A 24,991-nucleotide genomic window follows, 5' to 3' on the forward strand; every position below is an offset into this window, starting at 1 on the left:
GGCCCGCTCAAAATAACAATGACCGAGACATTCCTTCGCGTGACGTCTAACCCTCTTACGCCATAATGTGACGTCTTCAAATGACGAAATGTTAAAGTTTCTACCACAGACATACACACGCACGCACATACGCACGCACATACGCACGCACAGACAGACAAAGTTACTATCGCATAGGCTACACTTCGTGAGCCAACAAGAATGGTTAGTTTAATCTAATCACTGACAAAACGAAACACTTACGACTACAATTTTAGCAGTATATCTAGTTTCAAATTGTTTCTCAACATGAAAAATAAAAAAATAATCATCACTGTTAGTGCTATTATGGATTTACTGAGAATTTCAAAACTGCTTAAAGTGTATGCAAAGCATGGATTATAAATCAGTATTCATCACAGAGCAAGGTTAAAGTGAAATAGGCACACATAAACAAGACAAGAAAGAAAACTGAGGCATGCACAGTTTGAAGAAAAACAGGACTGAACAGAGTCGCACAAGACTTGAGAATCTAAAGTTTCAGGAGCGGTACACAAATCCAAGAGATATCCCTCTACATAAGTAACATTCCCAGACTGCATCATCCATACCTCTGCGAGGACTCTCGTGGTTGAAGAGAATACCGTTGCAGGCAAACATGTCATAGGCCTCTTTGTAGTTGATGACGATCCAGTACGCATACAGCTTGGCCACACCTGGGACACAGGTAAAGCATAAATGTGAACCTATCTTGATAAGCATCATCCCTTAGCAACAACAGCATAGTGGTTGCACAAACATCAAAACAAAACCGAACATTCCCATGTACTGGGCTCACTGAACCTTCCATACAACAGCTGCATCTGAAATCTCACAGTCATCCAGCATTAACAGAATTTGATTCATTAACAGAATGTAGCTAATGTCTTATTCTGTCAGTAGGTGCCAGTATGATTGAAGACAATTTGCCCTCAGTGCTATGACACTTAGAATGATCATTTCCAAGACTTTCAACTGACATCCTTTTCAGTAACTACCCTCCCTCTTCCTTCCTTTCTTGGTGGGTGGTGAGTTGGCGTCATATGCATGTGGCAGTGCAGAGCAATAGCAAACCCTCCGTCACATTTTTTGAAATGCACAACAAGCTGAGACAACGAGCAACCAATCGTTTTATCCCAGCACTCTTACCATAAGGTGATCTGGGGTAGAACGGAGTTGTCTCCTTCTGTGGAATCTCTTGCACTTTGCCGTACAGCTCAGAGGTGGAAGCCTGGTAGAAGCGCACTTTCTGCGACAAGCCGCACGTTCTGATAGCGTCAAGAAGACGCAAGGTGCCTGTAGCGTCCACATCAGCTGTGTACTCTGCCAGCTCAAAGGACACCTGCGTCAGAAAAACATTGTTGCAATTACAGTTTTGATTTGGTGTAAACACTTTCATATTTCCTTATTTCACCCATCATCAATCTGCATCACAACAAAATTACAACTGTGAAAGCTAGGCAGATGTGTTGGGACTTATTGGATATGTAAAAAGTCTGCAAACTATTAAGACAACAGAGTGATTCATATCAGATTTAATAAACTGTCATGTGCTCCCTCTTTGAGTACCTGACCCCCAACCCAAGGATTTAAGACCCTGATTTCTAGCTAGGGCTTTCTGTCCATAACTACAAGATCATGAAACTGTACACACACACACACACACACGTTTTCAATCCATGGAAGCATCAACAGAAATGTTTGATAAAATGACAAAATCACACAATCTGGGTTAATCTCAAAAACCATCTCTGGAGCTTTGAAAGTGCTGGAAATCCAGAAACTGGCAGAGAAAATGCATGCCTGTAAATTTACCTCCCTTTAGGACCTCACTTTCTAAGACTTCCGGGAGTCTTAAATGACGAATTGTTCAGAATGTCAGCCTACCTTGACGTGGCTCTGAGCGGCAAGATTGTAGACCTCTGTGGGTAGAACCTGGTTCACAATCTTCACCAGACACGTGGAGTCCGTCATGTCCCCGTAGTGCAAGTGCATCGCTGCAACATTAAGATGGGAACATCATTCCCTGTGCACACGACAATAACAGCCGTAATTTCTACCAGCTGCCATACATTAAAATGTGATATGCTTAGATAGACTGCCTTTCAAGACTCATATGTATGGGTGCTTCAAGAAGCAGGCAACTCCATGAAGTCCTCTTTTAACAGTAGAGATTTGTCACATTCTGATCATGCTTAGCACCAAAACAAACCCTTCTTTCATACAAAGATTATGAGTGAAGCACATACACACACTCCAAAGCTAACTCATATAGTCAGACGCAACATTCAAGGCAGGCAACACTCAAATTCACAACAAAATGACACGATTACAATGATAAATAAGTCAAGGATAAAAAAGTTGTAAAGCTGTGTGTGTGTTGTGGGTGTGTGTGCGTGCGCACATGCAGTTTAACTTTCTCCAGCTACAAAGTTTGAACAGCAAATAAGTGAATTTTCCCTATCCAGCTTTCATCACAACGTCTTGTAATTACAATGAAACCCCCTTTTTCAGAGCTTTAACCCCTTCACTGCCCACCCCGTATGTAATATGTGGTCATTTTCTGTTTATCGTACGCCCATAACCGTATCTCATACGTGGGATTTGTGTCAACAACATTTCAGGACATTTCTGAAAACTAAATGGGAGGTAACCACTGTCCAAGTACTTGTAGGGGTTCTAAACACAGTTCTTTCCCATAGACCATTCGGATAAGTTACTACCACTGTGGCAGTGAAGGGGTTAAACATTTGAGAAACTAGGGTCTTGAAAGGAGATCCACTGTAAGATCTTGCAATCAGAATTTGTTCTGATGATTCTTTTGTGGAGACGTGCAAATTCTTCTTTCCATTTCAATTTCTTTGGGTGAAACAGTTAAATCAACAGTTTAAACGAAACCTCAGAGCTAAAAATAATGGGCAAACAAACTTACAAAGACATTGTTATTTTCTGTATGAGACCTTGACCTGTCTGTCCAAGTTAAACACTGATACAATAAAATGTCAACACGGCTGTAAAATAAATCATCTGGTGGCATACAATTTCTTTTAAAGCTGGTACGTGGCATATAATTTCTTTCAAAGCTGGTGGCATATCATTTCTATAAAAGCTGGTTGTGAATAGTTTGTGTTAAAGCTTTTATTGGCATATAAACTGTGCATAAGCAGGTACATTCCATTGAAATCTTTTGGCCATTCACAATTCTTCCACAAACTGAAAATGGTCATGGGCGTGACAGCCAACCCCCTAAATAAACACCAAACAGTATGACTTGAACTCTGCGCCTTTGAAATCTGACCCATCCTTGACAAGCAGAGAACCACACCACTGCAAATTTAAAGAACCTTAGTTGAAGGTGATATTGTGAAAAAACCTTCTAGCTGCTTGAAGTTAAAAAGTAAACTGTAATGAGAAAAATCCAGCAATCTATTCCCCCCCCCCCCCCCCAACCATTATTTGGAATGAAATTCCCTCAAAAACAAAAAAAGGAAACATGAAAAAAATCCACAATCAAACACAACAGCTGGTTCTTATTAAAGAATGAATGTTAGAGACAAGCCTCACAGTCTGAAATGTAAAGCTAGAGGGGACAGTCAACACTATCAAAATCTAAAACACTGCGTCCCCTGGGTTTGAATTTTGTTCTGAAATCACAAGCCAAAACGTAATAAAACAAAAATGACCTTTATGCTTCAGCAAAATAAAATAAGCAAAAACAGCAAAGCACAACACAAAAGTGCATATATCAGGTACTAACAAAAAAACGGAATTTGCTTTGTATATTTATTCTTTTTTATGTTTTCCCACGTAGCTGGAAGATACCCCATGTACACTATATTGACTTTGAGAAAATTCATGTTCTTGTCGAGATACATAATAAGGATGGCTTTTTTTGGGCCAAACTATGCAGTTTGGGGTGGAAGTTCACCAAAAATTGGGAACAAAGTAACTTTATCATGGTGGGTGTCGACCAACTCTTAAATTTTACGCTTCCCCAGGCTGCTGTAACCGGGTGGAGTGGCCCGAGTCTGCGATGATTCATGTGAAGATGCTTCCTCCAACACAAGTCTATAGCCATGTACTGCATGTGCAAACAGATGACGTCATCAATGCGAATCTTGGGGCTCTGTGTTTCTTTGTCTGTCTGTGTCTGTCACACATACACACTCTCTCTCTCTCTCTCTCTCTGTTAAGAGGTGCGGTGTGTGAGAGAGAGAGAATGCGACAGTGGGTGTGTTTGTGTGAATGTGTGTGTGCGCGCGAGAGAGAGTATAGTATTGTGTTTTTATGTTAGAGAGAGTGTGTGTATTAGTTTATCCATGTGTGTGTGTGTGTGTGTGAGAGAGAGAGAGAGAGAGAGTGTGTGTTTGCAAGTGTGTTTATGTGCATGTGTGGTATAAGTTATTTCTAATATGCAGACTGTTAGCAAATTGATGACAACAGACACGGCTTCTGACAAGGCTGACACCAGTCTTCTTCATAATGGCAAAACAACACTGCTAGGCACAACAGCTGAACCAAATCAATTTATATGGGTAGAAAATGAGTTGTTCTTCCATTTGAGATCAAAAACGGGGTCACTCTTACTTATTTTGATTTTTTGTGTATTTTAGTGTCTGTAAGTTTGCGTTTGCGAATTTGATTTTGGGGGGGTGTCCTAGGTCTCCGGTACACTGCATAAACACTAATTCATGAAAAATGAAACTGTTTATTTCATACGGTAGGGGAATAAATTACCTTTCTGGCGATATACTTGGTTTTAATATAACTGGCTGCATCACAAAGATCTACAGCTAAATGTATGTGTGTACTTTTTTTTATGACGAGTAGTGTAGATTCCCAGTCTATCTGAAAACATTTAGTCAAAACTAATCTAACAGACTTATTGCAACTTTTATCAACTGACAACCACTTTGTGACCTTATCACGTGAATAATTGAAGTAAGTGCAAACACTGTTACTGTTAGACAAATGCATGATAGTGGCCAATGAATGATATGTATGATAATATGGGTAATGACTGAGTTATAACTTACAAATGCAAGTACAAATATGTAAAACAATTTTAATAAAGCATGTACCATATATATTTCAACTCTGTATTCTTCCTTTGGTGTGCGGCTTATAAACCGCAAGCGCCTAATGTGATGGGTTTTTTTTAATTTTTCAAGTGGGGGTTGCGCCCTATATAACAAAGTGCCTTATAGTCCCGAAATACAGGTACATGCATGCATTCCATAATCTCTACTCTGCAACGTCTAAACTGTCTGTCTAAACAAAACAAGCAGTGTGTCAGTGTGCATGATTAGGGTTACCCCACATACATAATATTATGTGTGAATGCGTGCCTTCCCATCTTGTTCATTTCAAATTAAAAGTCTCAATGATTAGCAACTTTCTATTTATCTAAAAAGCATCAATCTTTATCAACACCAAGAAAAAAGTTCAAAAAGAAAATTAAAACTTGCATAGAACAAAAACCAAACGGAACAAAAGGTCTATATGCTTTCACTAAGTGAGGCCGTTACAGTAGTTAAAAGTGAAAAAAATCTGAAGGGCAGCAATATTTTATTTGCATATCACTGTGTCAAACATAGTTCCTCGCAGGAAAAATATTGCCACCAGCACAAAGTGTCTACAAGACTGAATATAAATCAGAGAACAACCTCACGTTCAACCCGCTCATTATCTTACCTCCTCGTTTACCTGCGGAAATTGAATGCATCAGCTTTGATTTATAGCAAAGTTATACACATTATGAAAATCTACACTTACATTTGTTCTTAATAAATATGCCAGGCAGCGTTTCATCATATAATGGTAGTCGCTTTTGATCTCCTGATTTTAAAGTTGAGAATGACATGAGAAAATGACAGCTACTAAACATACTGCACAAAACATTAGAAAGAAAACATGTGTAGGTAAGTGGGCATGCATGAGTTATGAATGTGAATGTTTGTGTTTCACAATGTGTAGGCATGCATACACAAACAAAACAAAACATAAGAACAAACAAAAAATGTAAACACACCATTTCCAACTACAGGTAATCAGACAATTCCCATTCATATTCAAGATGAAAACGCGCAAAGTTTGGATGGTTTTTTTTTAAACATCCGTACACACACAGCAAGAGCAGTTCAGTACAGGTCCAACACTGTTAACGTTACCACCCTTACCATTTAAACGGGGTCGGCCCGCTATTGCGCGGGGCCGCTATTGCGCGAATCTTTAGGGTTAGGGTTAGGGTTAGGGTTAGATTCGCGCAATAGCGGCCCAGCCCCATTTAAACCATCATGTAAACCTCCACAGATCTGTCCAGACCTTAACATCTGATAAGACCATCCTTTTACCATTATATCAACAGCCTAGCTATTCCCATGGAGGGTGAGCAATTTTGTTGAGAATCAAGTTTGACACCGGTGTCAGCTACACAATTAATTAAACAAATTAGTTCCCGCTCTGCACAGGAAGTAATCAGGCTGTAGAATGTTTGGTATTGGTCCACTTATGATCAATGTACACACTTATGATCAATGTACACACTTATGATCAATGTACACACTTATGATCAATGTACACACTTATGATCAATGTACACACTTATGATCAATGTACACACTTATGATCAATGTACACACTTATGATCAATGTACACACTTATGATCAATGTGAAATCCTGGACAGACATAATCGTTTAAACTAATCATGAAACTGATTGAATGCAAACTTACATCCTTCCCTGTGAGACTTTGGGTCTTCATATAGGTGCTCTATTCTGCTGGTGTTGAAAGTACTGGCTCTTCTGATGATTCCATGAACCTAAAAAGAAACAATTGCTTGTGTGTCAAATAAACAAATAAAAGAACTACGGAGATTTGTCAGAAAAAAAGACAAACACAAAATTATCCAATCCAGAGGCATCTCACTGACTGATTCACAAACAATAAACAATAAAGAATTAAATTCCCCCACGAAAACCATTGACTCTCATCTCACCTCATATCCCTTGGAAAGGAGCAGCTCTGCAAGGTAGGAGCCATCCTGGAACATAACGAAGCAATCAGCATCAGTAACCTGCAACTTTCCCGAAGCATACTTAGTTCAATGTCACATAAAATTGGAGGTACATGTATTACATGTATTATGCATCCTCAGGTGCCAGAATTCATGTAAAAACAGATGACTCAATAGGTGTATATTTTTGTGAAGAGGTATACAACTATAAATTTCGTGCTCATGAGGAATAAGACTTTCATGCTCTGCTTCATACATTCGGAAGATTCCTAATCTTGGAGCCAGAACAGCAGAATGGTGATGTTTATGCTTTGTAGCCGCAATTGCTTACATCATTACCCTTGTAAAAAAAAAATCTTATCTCCTTTACAAAAAATATCTTATCTGATCCTTAATAAATGGTACAGTCTAACCAGGTAACCATTTTGTTTGCAAAAGGTCCAAAAGTCAGCCTGTACAACCAGCTACAGGCTGAGACATACTAATGCTCAGGTGGTATTGATTTTCATGTAACTAGAAAGAGTAATCAATAAAACAAAAAGCAGATACATGTACCTTGTTTACTGAGTTACAATGTGATCAAATATCCAGAACACAGCTGTTCACAAACACAGCAGTCTAGCCAACGTAACAGATATATATGTAGCTGTCTTGCGCAAAACTTTCTTGGCTCAGTAATCAATTCAAGAGATAAACAGTAATCTACTACATTGAGTGTGCTTCGCATAAAATATTGAGACGTTACGCCTTTGGCTTCCTTTTTTTTTTGACTGGAGATTGCACCTTAACATTATCACCTTTAACTGCAGAAACTTCACTTCACTTACAAATATGTTTGCGATTTAATGAGATATTTTCTCACTTTTAATCCTCTAGTCAGTAGTGTCTACACAGAAATTCCTACACAATCCCAATTGACCCCTTAATTTGCCCTATTACTGCATATTATTTCTACCATTTAGTGCTTCATTCTTATCCCCTTTAAGAGTTCGCTGTTGTTGTCAACCGTCAGATACACAACTATGATGAAAAGACGCTCCTAGGACAAGCAAAAGTGTCATTTCATTGCAGGTGACCGTGCAAGACAGGTATATATTTGGGTTCAATTAAAGGCACAGTAAGCCTCCCGTAAACCATCACAGATACGGTCAGGCTTTTACACACAGTACAAACACCCTTTCATTTAAACACTCACCGATTGAGAATATCCTAGGTGCCCTCCGTAAAGAGCGAACAATTTACAAAGAATTTATTTTTGCGTGGTTTATCTTACCCCTGAGCCATTGTGAACCCGTGTGATCCAGTTTCCCGTTTTCACAATGTAGTCGTCAGTTGGTCATTTGAACGGGACTCGATGTGAGCTTATCTACAATAGCACGTTTTTATGCACGAAACAAACGGCTGTGGTTCACAAGAACTCCAGCGATGGCTTTTGACTGTCACTGAGAGGAACGGCGATATGCACTGATAAACCGTCGTCTGCTACGACCCTTGCGTGACCCTGCTTCCGGGCTTTTCTTTTTTCAAACTTTCACAACTTCGAATTGCACTGATCTTGTCTTGATGAAAAAAGAATTCTTTTATGATTAAAGAATGTTTGTGTAACAAGCTGTCAATTTATTATTTAGATTTTAAAAGTTAGGTCTAGCGCAAAAACGCACCACGGTCCAAAAACATTCTGATAATCATCGATCCACGGCTATCGCCAGTTTAAGGGAAGTAACTCATTTTTGACCTGAGTTCAAGATGGGTCCAAAAAGTGTTCGAGACAATCTGCAAAATTAATTCTTTAAAAATTGCTCGCTCTTTACGTAGGGCACCTAGGATGTTCCCGTTTGGTGAGCGTTCAAATGGAAGGGTGTTTGTACTGTGTGTAAAAGCCTGACAGTATCTGTGATGGTTAACAGGAGGCTTACTGTCCGGGCGTGATTTCCGGGATATTCATAACAGCCGTCCAGCACCAAAACGAGGCGCCATTGTTGTTAAGGAACAAGGCCACAAAAATAAATTCTTTGAAAATTTCTCACGTTCGACAGAAAGCAGCCAGGATGTTCCCGTTCGGTGAGCGTTTAAATGGAAGTATGCTTGTACTGTATGTAGACGCTCGGGGAGCTCTGTGATGGTTTACGGGAGGCTTACTGTGCCTTTAATAGACCATGGGACAACACAAGGTGTCCTTCACATGACAAGCATCATAATGACATTGTACCAACCACAATCAGTGATCCCGCTAGATATCTTTCAAATCGGTATGACATCATGAGCTGACCACAATGCTCTCACGAAAATCGGTCAACCGGTCAAGACAACTAGTGAAAGATTTTGGTTTTTCTGGTTTTTCTGTACATCCATTCCCAGTAACTCTTCCTTATCTTCTCCAGTGTTTTGCGCGTTTATCTCCCTTCCTTCGTGTGGCGTCAATCGCGTACGGTGCGCCGGCTTTGAAGCCGGGTATTTGGCTCTACTTCTTCCCGGCGAAGCCGGGTATTCATCTAGTTCTTAATATATATATTCATATCAAAGAGCGGTTGTCCTCACTGTACTTGTACTCTGCTGTAGCAGTACTGTAGCACAAAACATCTATCCTTACCCCAGCCCTCTTCTCCTTGACAAAATTGACATCATCAATTAATGATGAACAGTAAGCCTACGGTGATACAGGTTCTGAGATAGGGAACAGAGAATGTGGAGGATTGCAAAGAGAGTGTGCTGTATTCAAGATAGCCATCTCCTTTCTCCAACCAAATGTAACTGTATAAGCATCATGATTTGAATGAACCTGCAGGGTAAACATTTTTTAAAGAGGTGTTTCTTCAGGCAGACTAACATAAATAGATCTACATTTCCAACCACACCCTTTAGACTTAGAGGTAAAAAACACTGGTAATTCAATGACTGTACAGGTGAAAAGAGATATATGCTTCACTGCATACCTTAAACTAAATGTGTCAGGCCAAAAAGAAAAATATGTCTGTTTCCGGTAACCCGACCGACCCTATTTTTAAGCGCCGACCCTAAAGGTTTTTTTTCGCTTTTCGCAACAACAACACACACAAGAAAAAAACAACCAAAAAAATGAAGTCAAGTATACTTTATTTAGTTTCAATATATCTAGGTCAAAAACATGTGCTAAATAATTGTAAGTAAACTAAGGAAGCGTTTAAAAAAAACACCAAAAAAACCACGTAAAAAGACGTTAACAAAACGTAAGAAAAAGGTAAAAAAAAACAAAAAAAACCGACCGACCCTATTTTTTTCGGCGATGTTACCGGAAACAGACATATTTTTCTTTTTGGCCTCAGTGTGTCACCTGAGTGTATAGCTTTAGAATTAGCAAGTAACTTTTGCTTTTGATTGATTTCAGATCTGCCGTAGAACAAGTGAGAACATTACATTCTAATGTAAATGTACAAACATCTGAATTTTGATAACAAAATTGTGATACATGTACTGATTATTGGCCATAATTATTCAATCAATATAACTGTCATCTGAGCAACTGAGAAGAGTCACAGCAGATAAGCTTACAGCAGATCAAACTCTAGCACATTTCACTCGCTAACCCAAACGTTGTAGACTGCTGAGTATGGTATGTCCTGAGGACTGTTGCGTCGTGGCAGGACCCCACGTGTGGTTGATTTTGAATCTCCAATGTACAACTACAAGCACTCAAACTAGTACAAGTACAACACTTTCTCACACCGAACAGGGGCGTTAGTCTACTCCATGCCCGATGGAGTGGGTTTCGCTGATGAAATGCTCTCCTCATGCAATGGAGGGTAAATGGGCATAAGTGTACTTACTTTTGGCATTGTTTTCATCTTCGATGTCGTCTTACTCTTATCTAACGACAACGGAGCGGAAAGAAGGCAACACTTCGGCGATAAATGCCGGTTAGGTCGCCGATCGAGCACACACAAAAGCTATCGAGACACAAACACTGGAAATCTGAGCTATGAATTTAACACGCTAAAGTTCAAGATTACCCAAAAACTGTATGCAATTATTAAAGAAGCAGTAACGAACCTGTCCAGTGATACCAGTGATCAAAGCCACCTTTTTGCTTTCGGATTTCGATGCCATTTTATTGTCGACTTGCTCAAACAACACTCTCCCAACTTACGCACTGACACGCTGTGCAACTCTTTCGCAAATGAGGATCTATCTTTCGGATCACGTGATCAATGTTGCACACTTGTCTCGGTGTGAATGGGTTGGCTGAGCCTACTCCCGGATGCAAAAAGGGTCTTCATTGGTTTCTACGGACGCAGCCTCACAGTTGGCACCAATAGATTTTAGTCTATTGTCCCGATCCTCTTCCGGTCAATTCCGGGGGAGACGCGAAGTTTTCCATGGTCCAGTGAAAGTTCTGACTGTCAAACAGACCATGATGCTTTCATTTACCCCTGAGGACTAGTATATTCGAAGCAGCAGAAACAGCAGTGGTATTGATGTAATGATCAGTTGTTTAGATGAATCAAATGCTTTGCGATGGCCAGTGGTGTCAAAACCTTCCTTTCGTCCATTGGCATGGGACGACATTTTCAAATGTTCCAGACACGAGGCTATGATGATGAAGCTGACATCCCTTACCTGTCCTCATCGGATTTGACTTGCATTGGAGTCAGTGATCCTATGGAAATTATAAAAATTCTCAAATTTGGTAAGTTAATAACTTCCAGAAACAGAGAACAAGAGAACTGTTCAGTGAAGCACGGTACTCCTTACACATCCTATATACGACTTGTGTCTGTGTGTGTGTCTGTGTATCTGTGTGTGTGTCTGTGTATCTGTGTATTCGCCATGCACGGCCAAAGTTCTCGATGGATCTGCTTCAAATTTGGTGGGCTTATTCACAGAGACCCCGGACACAACCTCATCGATGAGATATTTCAACACGTGCTCTCAGCGCGCAGCGCTGAACCGATTTTGGTTACACCTCAGCTATTTTGGTTCCACCTCAGCTACCCGGGCCCCCATACCGACACACCAAAGCCAAAGTTCTCGGTGCAGGGTTGGTACGCTCCTTGAATCTCCTTGAATCCCCTTGAATTTTCAACCCCCCTTTTCAAGGACCTTGAATCTCCTTGAATTTGGAGAAAATGGTCATTCTTGTGTTTAACCTCCTTGAACCTCCTTGAATTCTGAAGTGCAGGCAAAATGCTGCAAAGCACGTGTGGATATTTCAGTGATGGGCGAGTCAGCCCTGGTTAGCCACGGAAAGGAAAGAAACACACAAATAATTTAAAAGCGTCTGCACCTGTAGTCCCGATTGCAAACTTCTTTTCTGTAACGTCATCGCAAAGCTCTCAGTCTGCTTCTGTAACTGCAACCCCGGGTCCCGCGATGCCAACGTCCTCTCGGACTCTTTCATCATTTTGCACCAAGACCGATGTTTTAAAATCGGAAGTCATGTGGACAATGAACGCTGTGAACTCGCACTACAGTTTCAAGTCGTGTGAGAACAACTCCAAACTGTTCCAGGCAATGTTCCCCGACAGCCAAGTAGCGAAGGGATATCAATGTGGCGAGGGGAAGACCAGGTATCTAAGTACTTTCGGCCTTGCGCCATATTTTCATTCGCTGCTGAAAAAACGAGTGAAGGAGGAATCCGGATACGTTCTTCTGTTCGACGAAACGTTGAACAAGCACATCAAAATGAAGCAACTTGACATTTTTGTTCGTTGCTGGAACGGGCAGCAAGTCCAAACGGAATACTACGCTTCCAAATTTCTTGGACATGCTTATGCAACCACCCTGATTGATTCTCTGGAGCCTGCCATGGTGGAGCTGGGATACCGGAAATACTCCTTGAAAATTCCTTGAATACTCCTTGAATTTCACTGTCAGGTGTCTGTATGAACCCTGTCGGTGGATCTTTTTCAAATTTGGACACCGTATTCAGCTACACCCCGGACACAATATCATCGATGAGATATTTCAACACGTGCTCTCAGCGCGCAGCGCTGAACCGAATTTGGTTTTTGTGTTCATTTCACCATTATAAGTAACTCTTCCTTATCTTCTCATCTTCTCCATGTTTTCAGCGTTTACCTCCCTTCCTTCGTATGGTGCACTTTTGTATGAAGGGGGCATCTTCGGATATTCCCCGTTCTGTTACTATTTTTAGAAGGTCACCGCAGTGTCCAGAACGTAAATTGGACCCGTAAATTGTCCTCACTGTAAAAGTGCAAAGGTCGAATCAATTTATAGCCACGCGAAAAATACACTGTCATCTATCTCTCTATAGATACGACTTCTCTGTGTTTGTGTGTGTGTGTGTGTGTGTGTGTGTGTGTGTCTCTATGTGAGGAACACCTGTGCATTGTTCAGTTCTGTTTGTGATGTGGTCTGGCGGCTTTTGTGTAATTTTGTGTACTGGCCTTCCTTTGAGAAGCCATAACAGTTCAAAAGGGCTTAGAGATAAGCTCTAACTTGCTCAGTCCTGTTTGAGTGGAGTTCGCCTCCAAAGGTGATTAACACGGTTACATTCGTCGACAAGGATGGGACTCGATATGGTCAGGAATGGCATTATGGCCACTGAATCATTTTCGTGCTGTTCCCATTCCACGAATCTGGGAGGGACCTAAGCTTGGCGGGTCCATTGTTCGGACCCGGCGAAGCCGGCGTACGGCTCTAAGTACTTCTTCCCGGCGAAGCCGGCTACCCGGCGAAGCGGGTATTCCTCTAGTAATAATATATACGACTAGTGTCTGTCTGTCTGTCTGTTCGCGATGCACGGCCAAAGTTCTCGGTGGATCTTTTTCAAATTTGGACACCGTATTCAGCTACACCCCGGACACAACCTCATCGATGAGATATTTCAACACGTGCTCTCAGCGTGCAGCGCTGTGCGCGCTGAACCGATTTTTTGTTCTTGTTTTTTGTTGTTGTCGGGATCCACTACCAGTAACTCTTCCTTATCTTCTCCAGTGTTTTCATCCGCGATTATCTCCCTTCCTCCGTGTGGCGTCAATCCATATTCCCGTTATTACGTTACTGCACGTTACTATTTTTAGAAGGTCTCCAGTGTTTTGCGCGTTTATCTCCTTTCCTTCGTGCGCCGGCGAACCGGCAAAGCCGGGTCCCAGGCGCAGCCTGGTATTCGGCTCTACTTCTTCCCGGCGAAGCCGGTACCCGGCGAAGCGGGTAATCATCTAGTTATAATTTTATAAATATGCCTTTGTCCTTCTTCTTCTTCTTCTTCCGTAGAAGACTGGGTTAATTCTTGCGAACGTCTCAGAGTCCTGCGGTTGAGTCACTGTTACCGAGAGTGGCTAGCTCCGGCAAACAGGGAGATTAAAAAGGTGGGGAGGTTAAAACTATGTACAGGGGAGAGTGCGTCCTCCTATTTACGCACTGGCTATACGCACTCGGAGTGTATACAGGGGTCAGAATCTTGTATACACTCCGGCGTTAACTTTCGCTCATGAAGCGAATTTGCCATTCGACACCACTTTGCGATAGGAACGCAGAGCAGTTGATTATAAGAGTACAAAGACACGAAAACAATCTGATGCTGCACAGCCTTTGCTGTAATGTAGATGACATTCTCGAGTTGTACTTAAAAGACCAGACACTGAACTGCATCAACACTCGGAGTGTCATCTGACGCCATTTTGCGAAGGAACACTTCACTTTCGATTCACGGTATCAAAGTACGCTGGGAACAAACACAGACAAAAACAAACACACACACACACATACGAAACTAATGCTTCACGGCAGTTTATTGTCGGAGTTTGGAACACACTTGGAGTGTGTATTGACCTAGAAACGGTTGTATTCTATGTGAATGTACATTATTTGCCAACCCTCGACACTCCGAAAAAGAGATAGCGGAAGTCCATACGTCAGACTGATTTTTCATTGGCTACTTCCTAACGACTTGTTAGGGGGCATTTCATTGGCTACAGATTTGTACCAGAGCTTTTCATTGTCGGAGTGTATACAGACCCATCGATCCTGTATACACTCGGAGTGCGTATAACTTTTGCCTTTATTTATCTCTTTTTCTTTTTTCCCCAGTTTGATGTTGTGCACATGAGCAGGCAAAATGCATACTTTCTTCTATACATGCGATTTTGCAATCACAACCCTCTTGCTAAGATGATTACAAGGGCGGATCAATTCACTTTGGAGGGGGGGGTTACAAAATGACTGCGAAGATACAAGTTGACGGCGCCAAAGGCGCCTAAGCCTCTAGGGGGGTCCGGGGGCATGCCCCCCCGGAAATTTTTTTTATCCAAAGAAGCAAAATAGAGCTATCTGGTGCATCCTGAGCCAATAAATTACCTCTTTTTTGGGGGGTGGGGCGGTTATGTAACCCGTGTAACCCCCCCCCAGATCCGCCCTTGGATTATGCACCATGTCACATGGCATGTGTATAGTCTGTTTATATACTCCCATTTGCTCTACTCCATATGATCGAGGACCCTAGTACTTTCTCAGAAAAAAACCCCGAGACAATATATATATACACGCACGTAAATGATTCTTTTTTTTTAACATTTTTGGTAAGGGGGGGGGGGGGGGGGGTTCGGAGAAAAGTAGTCACCAAAACGTCTACTCTAAGATTCCCAGACTGTCAGTGGAAAAATTCCCATTTAGTCTAATCCCCAAATGCCTTCTCAAGAATGTCTCCAGTATACCAGAATGATTACTCAGTGCAAGTGTGTGTGTGTGTGTGATTGTAAGTTCATGTAGTTGTGAGTGTGACTGATAATTCGTCTCCATCAATTTTGCAGCCAAGTGTTACAAAGAGAGTTCAGAATATGCCTTGGTTCGATGGCTTCGTGACCACGGTCTAGAACATTACATGGAGGGCTTTGTCCAAAGCGACCTGACACATCTCAGCGACGTTGCACAGCTCAATCTGCCTAGTGAAGATCTGTATGACGAGCTGGAGATCACACTGCCAGGACATCAGCGCAGACTGGAACGGGCTGGTAAGCAGGATTATTTATTTTTGTAGGCAAACAAATTCTGTGGTTTTGGTTATCAGACCTATTCTATTTTTTTCCTGCTGATCTTTATCTGTTTACTGTGGAAAAAAGATGCACACTGTAACATGTCAGAATTTGTCTTTAAAAAAAGGGTAGCCTACCTGGCTACCTATTCCATGTTGTTGTTTAATTTAAATAGGTTACCCTTCTTTTTACATTTAGTCAAGTTGTGACTAAATGTTTTAACATAGACTGGGAATCGAGACAAGGGTGGTGGTGTATGTGTGTGTGTGTGTGTGTAGAACGATTCTGAGAAAACTACTGGACCGATCTTCATGAAACTTGACGTGAGAGTTCCTGGGTATGATATCCCCAGTCGTTTTTTTCATTTTTTGGATAAATTCTTTGATGACGTCATATCTGGCTTTTAGTGAATGTTGAGCAACTTGAGGCCGCACTGTCACGCCCTCATTTTTCAACCAAATTGATTAAAATTTTGGTCAAGCAATCTTTGACGACATCTGAACTATGGGATTGCATTTCAGCTTGGAATCTTTAAAAAATTAGTTAATTAGTTTGCTAGTTTGCTCATTAAAGTTGTCATCAAAATCGATTTTTCAGAAACAGATATAAAAAAAATGGTTGCATTGTATTCTTCATCTTCTCCTGAATTAAAAAATATATAGATATGTCATGTTTACTCTAAAAATGTGCTCAGAATGAAAGAAAATAGGTTCAGTAAGTACTACGGTTGCATGCTTCACGGAGACGAGCGTGACCCGCCTCGGTCTTTGTGTATGGTTAGCGCTATAGCAGAGACTAGTATCTGAAAGTAGTCTCGGTGATGACTGGTTTCTGGTATTGATCTTTAAAGTTTGATAACGACTAACAAAATGTTTTTATATCGCTTCACGCGACTTGTTGGCTCACGTAAGTGTAGCCTATGCGATGATAAACTTTGTCTGTCTGTGCGTGTGTGTGTGTGTGTGTGTGTGTGTGTGATAGAAACTTTAACATTTCCGAGTCTATGGATTACGTCAGTCTCGGTCAAAAGTGTTTGACGTGTGTGATAGAAACTATTTGAAGACGTCACATTATGACGTAAGAGGGTTAGACGTCACGCAAAGGAATTACTGAAAGTCTCGGTCAGTTATTGTGAGCGGGCCGAGACTACTTGGCAGATCCAGGGTCTCGCTTTCTTGCACAGTTTCACCTATGGCGCTTACTGTGTGTGTGTGTGTGTGTGTGTGTGTGTGTGTGTGTGTGTGTGTGTGTGTGTGTGTGTGTGTGTGTGTGTGTGTGTGTGTGACGGAGTGATTGAGTTTGTGTTACTGTTTGTCGATTTCTTACGTGAGCCTTGAAGGCTTCGCCTCTTGTTTTTCTTAAGATCTTCTTTTTTGTGTGTGTGTGCCTTAAAGGGACAATACCTTCGGGGAAAAGCCTTTAGATTCATCAAATTCGCTAGAAGCTCCCCCCAATTGTATCCCTTTTACCACTAATTCTATTTGTATACGTGTGTGTGTGTGTGTGTGTGTGTGTGTGTGTGTGTGTGTGTGTGTGTGTGTGTGTGTGTGTGTGTGTGTGTGTGTGTGTGTGTGTGTGGCTGAATTGCATGTGGCTGAGTGGTGAAACCTCTGGGTTCCAAATCTGCATGATCTGAAGACTCATAGATTGACAGTGTATTTCCCAGTCACAGACGCATCCTTTATTTGATCTGACGCATCAGTGTGTGTGGGTGGGTGGGTGTCATGTCAAGTATTTTGTTTATGGTGTCTGTTTCTCGTTGATCAATGAAATTGTCACTTAACTTTAATGTTCCAGTTTATCGTGTATAACGCTTGAAGACAAATTCTTTTTGCTACCAGGTGCATGTACCTATAATGTTTTATTACTGTTTGTTAGTGTGTGCCCTTCGCAAGAAACAACGCCAGGGGAGCTCCGAAAAAGAGGAGGAGGATTTGGTTACTGAAGGATGGTGGGGATTTCCAACATACCTCCCCAATGCCAAGTACCCCTTTCTCTGTGTTCATGCCAACATCAAATCGACCCGTCCTCTTGCAACTCCAAAAAGCATGGGTAAGTTAGCATTGACAAGCTCTTGTTTTAGCCTCCTTTTTGACTCACATGCGAAGCAAAAGTGAGTCTATGTACTCACCCGAGTCGTCCGTCCGTCCGTCCGTCCGTCCGTCTGTCCCGGCGTCCGTCCGTCTGTCCGTCCGGAAAACTTTAACGTTGGATATTTCTTGGACACTATTAAGTCTATCAACACCTGATGTGGCCTGATGGTGTATGGTTACAAGATCTCAAAAAACATGTGCGGCAACTTGACCTCACTTCAAGTTCAAGGTCACAGGGGCCGTAATTGTTGTCTTAAAAACGACCATTTTTCACATTTTTGCATTTTTTTCTGAAGTTATCGAGAATGGCAACCTTAGCTATGTATGCTATACAGGGCAATGTAAGCCCTATCTTTGGACACCAGTTTGGTTGACCTTGCTTCAAGGTCAAGGTCGCAAGGGTCCTTTAAAGTTGGATTGTATACATATTTTGAAGTGACCTTGACCCTGAACTATGGAAGATAACTGTTTCAAACTTAAAAATTATGTGGGGCACATGTTATGCTTTCATCATGAGACACATTTGGTCACATATGATCAAGGTCAAGGTCACTTTGACCCTTATGAAATGTGACCAAAATAAGGTAGTGAACCACTAAAAGTGACCATATCTCATGGTAGAACGAGCCAATAAGCACCATTGTACTTCCTATGTCTTGAATTAACAGCTTTGTGTTGCATGACCTTGGATGACCTTGACCTTGGGTCAAGGTCACATGTATTTTGGTAGGAAAAATGTGTAAAGCAGTTCTTAGTGTATGATGTCATTGCTAAGTTTAGTTATTTGACCTTGACCCTGAAGGTCAAGGTCATGTAAAGGTCAAGGTCAAGCATGTGAGTCGTATGGGTTTTGCCCTTCTTGTTTGTTCATGGACTCAAAGTGAATGAGCTGTTGACTGTGGTTGAGTGGCACATGTACATGTTATATATTGCAGTTACAATACATAGCTATGTATATTTTTTGGTTACTGAGTTAGCATTTTTTGCACAAAGTGATGTGCAACACTTTTATTTTTGTTTGGGGGGGGAGGCAGGATGTCCTTTGTAAGCTTTATTTCTCTGCTTGTACGAAGGCTTTGTTTTATCTTCTTTTTACATTTGATGACGTCATATCCGGCTTTTTGTGAAAGTTGAGGCGGAACTGTCACACCCTCATTTTTTTTATCAAATTTAATTTTAAAAAAATGTTGGTCAAGCAATCTTCGACGACGCCCAAACTTTGGTACATGTATTGCATTTCAGCTCGGAAGCTTAAACATTGATTAATGAGTTTGGTCATTAAAAATAAAAAAATTTGAATTATAATTAAAACTGTAGTAATCGATCCAAAATAGATTTAATCTTATTATTTACCAATTCCTGATTCCAAAAACATATAGATACGTATATTATGTTTGGATTAAAAACAAGCTCAGAAAGTTAAAAAGAATACAGAAAAGCTTGCTTTCCTGCTTAGCGCAATACTCTACTGTCTTGTAAACTTCACTTTGTTTTGCACATTAAAAGTGAGCGATCTCCTTGCCGCGGGGATTGACGAAGCTCAATATTGTCTTGCAGAAATTCAGTTTCATTCTGTAAGTTTGCCAAATTTACTAAATGTTGTAATTTTGCCTTACGCGACTTGTTTTTACCTACATCAGTGGATTCTTGGGTTTCTGCACACATTATACTTATTGTGCTCTGGGTTGCTTTTTTTTAAAGAATTTAAGATTATCATATTTTCAAGACTAAAGATACTGGGGACTAAGGCGCAACGTTTTTTCCTCAACTTTGTATCTGCGCCCGATTGACCGGTAGCACCTTGTGTATGACTTAGGATGAGTACGCATGTTCCCACATCGCTTTACAAAAAAGTGCACTGAAATCTGTAATGCGTTTCTATACCAGCATGATTAATGAGCTTTGCCAGCTCAACATGAGTTAATTAAAGGGGAAGTAAGCAAAAATCAATTTGATCAACAAGAGAAGATTAGTTTTATCAGGTAATTGCAATGAGTGTGGGAAGATAATCAATAATAATAGGCCTGGAACCAGTTAATAATTGGGGGAGGGGGGGGGGAATATTATTTAACTATTAAGGTATAATGAAAAGGAAGGGCACTGTCTGGGTTGAGAGATAAACTACAGGTGACAGTGAGGTAAAGCTTTATGGCTGTGTGTGAGAGAGAGGTTGGCAGTGAAGGGAAGGGGCTGGTTTTATCCTCCATTCAGTCCTTCCTTACATACAGTGGAATCCTCCTTTTAAAACACCAAACCCATCCCCTTCCAAACCTCCATTCAGATATTTCTGTTCATAACCTCTGTAAATTAACCTCCATTTTAAGAATTCCTCCTTCTTAAGACCTGATGTTCCCACATTTTTGAGGTCTTGAAAAGGGTTCCGCTGAATGCACTTTTTAGCATTATAAGGTCCAAGGGCTGTTAAACTAGAGTTATTTTTGTTTAAATGTTGATTCGATTCTTAGACAATATCAAATAACAGAAGCTGAAAGTGGTGTGATATTTCAATCAATCAATCAATAGGAAGCTTATATAGCGCGTATTCCGTGGGTACAGTTCTAAGCGCTTGTCGAAGAGTTGTCAACACAGGACTAACAAAGAAACTAACATCTACAGACGGACACGAACCCTATCACACACTAGCAAACCCTGATAAACATACAACAAACAACTGTTTAACAACAATGTACACATCAATAGCTAGGTCCAAACAAAATAATATTAAGCACAAAGAAAACAATTAATGTAATTTGGTTTGTTTTCTTCAGCTTATCACCATGCAGGTCACTCGGTACCTATAAAGAAAGTTGAAATAGTGCTTGGTCTCAAGATAATACCATCTATGCAATAGAAAATATGGTACAAATATAATGTACCCCCATGATGCAGTGGAACCTCCCTTGACTCCCCATTTTAAAACATCCTCCCGTTTCAATCATTGCCGTTTCAAATCTTCAATTCAAAAATTCTGTCAATTTACGTCACCATTTAACTTTTAACACTATTGTGACTAGCACTGCCACGGCGTTTACGTCCTGCCTGCCCAAGCTTGCCACTAAGAAACTTCCCAAAAATCAGTAACTGTAAAGAAATCTGTCTAGCAAGCTTGAATTAAGTCCAATCACCACCAAATTTTGTGTACTAATTCAAAAATGGATGCCCAGTTCAGTCGTGCTATTTATAAGTTTGTCACGCGATTTGTTTTAGCAAAGGGGGGTGAAAGGGGGGTGAAAGGGGGATAATTTGTGTTTTTTAACGTTTTTTTGTGTGTGTTTTATTTTCTACTGCTTTTTTTAAAAGTTATTTTTTAACAGAAAGTATTATAAATAATGTTATAACCAAACAAGGTGTAAAACCTATGAATTAGCTGAAATATTGTTAACATTGTACACAGAAATAAGGAGACAGTACAAAGAAAAAAACAAGCAAATCACGCATTCACTCACAGCATCCTGACTCAAATGAAACAAAACTGTAGATCTAACACTCACCAAATGATGTCTAGGTAATCCATATTGAATATAAGTCACATTTTCACAACAAAGTACCAACTGTACACCTATGAACAATTCCAAAAGGATTTGAAGGCTCCAGCCATCCATTGTTATCAGTGCTGCCACGCCCCCATAGCTCCTGCACGATTCCGAGATACATGTTCGTCTAGCAGTATCACCGCCAACCACGTGTAGTTTGCCGACTCGTACTAGCAACAACGGGACTGTTTCTTCCTCACTTTCACTGCTTGTATCGCTTTCGTGAGGCGAAAACGATACGTCCGAATCATGCTCTACGGGATCCTCTAGGTCCAACATCCGGAGAATCTCCTCCCGAGACAAGGCTCGCCTTTGATTCATTTTTTTTCCTCAAAAACGCACACAAATCAGGCGGATTTGCAAATGGCAGAAGGGGACGCCAAGTGTATCAAGGGAAACAACTCAATTTATTTGCAAGCTTCAAAAACCGGGAAGCAATCACGAGTCGTGTACCCTCTATGGCTGGTACTGAAAAATGCGCTTCCCGTCCATGGGCGTGTCAGCGCTGGTACTGATTTATCAGTGTCCCGTCGCGAAAGTGTTAAGACTCCCTCCAATTTTAGACATTTCTCAGATTTTTGGAGGTCTTAAAATGGAGATTCCAATGAAGAATCTTTAGCATTATGCTGTACCACATGGTAAAGTAACGCGGTCAATTTTATAACCTCCGCCACAGTGCATGACCAATAACAAATTGAAGTACATTTAATATTTTAGTACCATTTTTTCCTTTCTGCAGATTTTATGATTGACAGTGGCAGTGATGTCTCAACCATGAGGGAGGAAATCATTCAGGATTTGAACCTGGAGCCCATTACAACAGTGAAAAGTTGTGGAGTTTATGGTTCACAACGGACCACCATGTATCATGCATATCTTACCATTGGAGACTGCAAGCTAGAGATTGAGGTGAGTTTTTTTTATGTATAGTACGGATCTCAACGCATCGGTTTTGTTCAGAAAAGGTTCTCTTTGTGTGTATTGGCATGGGGGGGGGGGGGGGGGGTGTCTACTCCTCTCTCAATATCCATCCCTTATCCCTTCCTGCTTCTCTCTATTATTATTATTTGCTTATTCTTTTCCTTTAATTTTTTGTGTGGTTAGTTTGCTTACTGTTTCGGGCAGATGAGTTTTGAGTTCATTGTTATTGACTTTGTTATGTGTTGTTCCTTTTCATGTTATAATTATGTAGTTTGTTTATTTTATTCTTGTATGTACTGAACACAGATTCAGCGGGACTGTGTGAGCTGTGTGTCTGCCAATGATTGTAATTCATATCACTTGTTCACTGCAGAAGTTCCACACATTATCAGCTTTTCATGTCAAAAATTAACAACATGCTTTCTTATCTTCAGGTTATCGGCAGCTCGTATGACTCTCTCGGAAGTCGCGTGCTGCGTCATTTTCACCACCGTATCGACAACAACAGACACAAGTGGTTCCGCGCCAGTAATTCCTCATCTCTTAACAACAATACGAACCAAGAATCTCAGAATTCTGATGACGACCAAGAGGAGGTGGCAGAAACAGTCTCTATTTTTCCATCCGGAGCTCAGAGAACAGCTTCTCAGAGTGAAACTCAAAGAAACTCAACTGTGAGCAAATCACAGAATAGTGAAAGTACTTCAACCAACAGTTCTATAGACAGGAGAGGTGATGGTGGTAGTGGTGGTATGTGTGGGGTAACAGGGAGAGAGGTCTCTGAACCATTTCAAGAAACAGAAGAGTCTGCCTTACATGTTGATGAAACTGATTCACTGCGGCAACAACATTACACTGCTCTTCAAACTAACAGCAGTCAGAAAAGAAGTAGGGGTGGTAAAATCAAAGACAGCAAACCATTACAGTCAAGTCACCAAGCGCTTCATTCCAGTACGTCATCTTCATCATTAAAAGAATTCCATGCTTCGCCCGAAGATAGTGCCTCTTCTGGTGTGGTCCGACTGTTGACAGATAAAAGTTATGTGCAGCCTCAGGATTCAAGGCAGAAGGGATCACATCAAGGCGGTCATTTGAAGCTGTCAGGTGATGGTACTGGCTCTTTGTCTTTTGGCGGTGAGAGACGCCCCAAGAATCAAAATCACAGTCATGATGCAACGTGACAACTTTTGTGTCTTTTGGAGTTGTATTGTATGTGTGTGTCACTGTGTGTAACATAAACAATTGCGCTGATGTGTGGTTTTTGCGTATTTGATGCATTCTAGCTGATATCGTACGCATTTTTTAAAGACTGCCATGTATGACATATGCAGAATCTGAAGGACTGGGTTTCATATTTTGGAATGGGCTATCTATAAGTGCACTCAGGGCTTCAAGCACTGTACGCTGCTCTGAATAAGTTGGAAACGGTTAAAGCCCACTATTAAATAAAGACTGCAGTGCAAGGCTTCGGTCTTCAAAATAGTATGATATCACAGTTATTGTCGTCTACGCTATTTTCAGACATAATTTTCAGACAATGATGCACACGTGGTTTTGAAAAACGCAGCATGACCCCTGGTGTATGTGTGTCCATGTACATATGAGAATATATATATCGTTGACATGTTGAAGTACTGCCTGTGTGAGTAGTTTTTGAAAAAAGCATAATAATTTGTTGCTACTAATGATAGTTATGTTCTTCATGATGAAATAATGTTCATATATACATTATGGCAGCAGTCCCTGATCATTTCAAGAACTTTACCAGCCAGTGTTGCTTGACCACGGGGGGGGGGGGGGGGGTGATTGTTTTGCCATCACTGTTTTAATGTGAATTTTGTGCATCGTGTGTCTGCAAGTGGCTGGTCAGTCCGATGTGGGCACAAAGTGGTTTATTCAAATCAAGTCAAGTCAAATAAACTTTATTTCTCAAACATGTGAAGTTACACTTACAGGTTTTGAAAACATTCTTGTTCTGCCAGCTGAAGAATCTTTTTCCACGAGATTACTCACTGCTGAATATATTTCTGTTAGTGGATAGAGGTCATGATCATACCCCAAGAATTTTTTTATTGTATGAAACATGTTACATTATAATTCTGCTGTAACTGCAAGAGAATTGTGGGCCACATTTTTAAAAAATGCTGTGCTCTGTATTTTCCTGTTCATCAAGGGGGGGGGGGGGGGGGGGGATCGTGATTTTTACATTATACATATATTTACTTACATGTAAATCAAATAGATTTATATAGTCAGGGGCTCTTCTGGCTTGTTTGTTTGCATATATATTCATGCTGCCTCTAGCAACTGGTGGGAAGATACTTTGTTTAAAACTTTACGTTTCATTTACAATTTCATTCTCTGTACCACACTGCCAGATTATGTATAATCATTTGATAGCAGTATGTCTTCATGACCCCCTGCTGCTGAATCTTCAATT

General features: G+C 40.8%; 2 protein-coding genes across 2 annotated transcripts in view; one reads left to right on the forward strand and one right to left on the reverse strand.

Moving 5' to 3' along the window:
- The window catches only part of LOC138968690 (GDP-mannose 4,6 dehydratase-like), a 29,031-nt gene extending 17,845 nt beyond the window's left edge, over window positions 1-11,186 (reverse strand). The window contains exons 1-6 of the mRNA XM_070341297.1: window positions 11,062-11,186; window positions 7,018-7,062; window positions 6,753-6,840; window positions 1,906-2,015; window positions 1,168-1,360; window positions 591-695 (exon numbers count right to left, since the gene is read on the reverse strand). Coding sequence (XP_070197398.1) covers window positions 591-695; window positions 1,168-1,360; window positions 1,906-2,015; window positions 6,753-6,840; window positions 7,018-7,062; window positions 11,062-11,118 — 598 coding nt within the window. The 5' untranslated portion in view covers window positions 11,119-11,186. The remainder of the gene's footprint in view (window positions 1-590; window positions 696-1,167; window positions 1,361-1,905; window positions 2,016-6,752; window positions 6,841-7,017; window positions 7,063-11,061) is intronic.
- A 77-nt stretch (window positions 11,187-11,263) lies between these two features.
- On the forward strand, window positions 11,264-24,330 carry LOC138968681 (uncharacterized). The gene is made up of 5 exons (XM_070341285.1): window positions 11,264-11,698; window positions 15,783-15,983; window positions 17,883-18,056; window positions 22,370-22,539; window positions 22,986-24,330. Exons 1-5 carry the CDS (start codon window positions 11,527-11,529, stop codon window positions 23,730-23,732), a joined length of 1,464 nt encoding a protein of 487 aa, XP_070197386.1. The 5' UTR covers window positions 11,264-11,526; the 3' UTR covers window positions 23,733-24,330.
- The last annotated feature ends 661 nt before the right edge of the window (window positions 24,331-24,991 follow it).

This window comes from Littorina saxatilis, linkage group LG1, assembly GCF_037325665.1.
Source record: "Littorina saxatilis isolate snail1 linkage group LG1, US_GU_Lsax_2.0, whole genome shotgun sequence".
NCBI classification, from domain to species: domain Eukaryota; kingdom Metazoa; phylum Mollusca; class Gastropoda; order Littorinimorpha; family Littorinidae; genus Littorina; species Littorina saxatilis.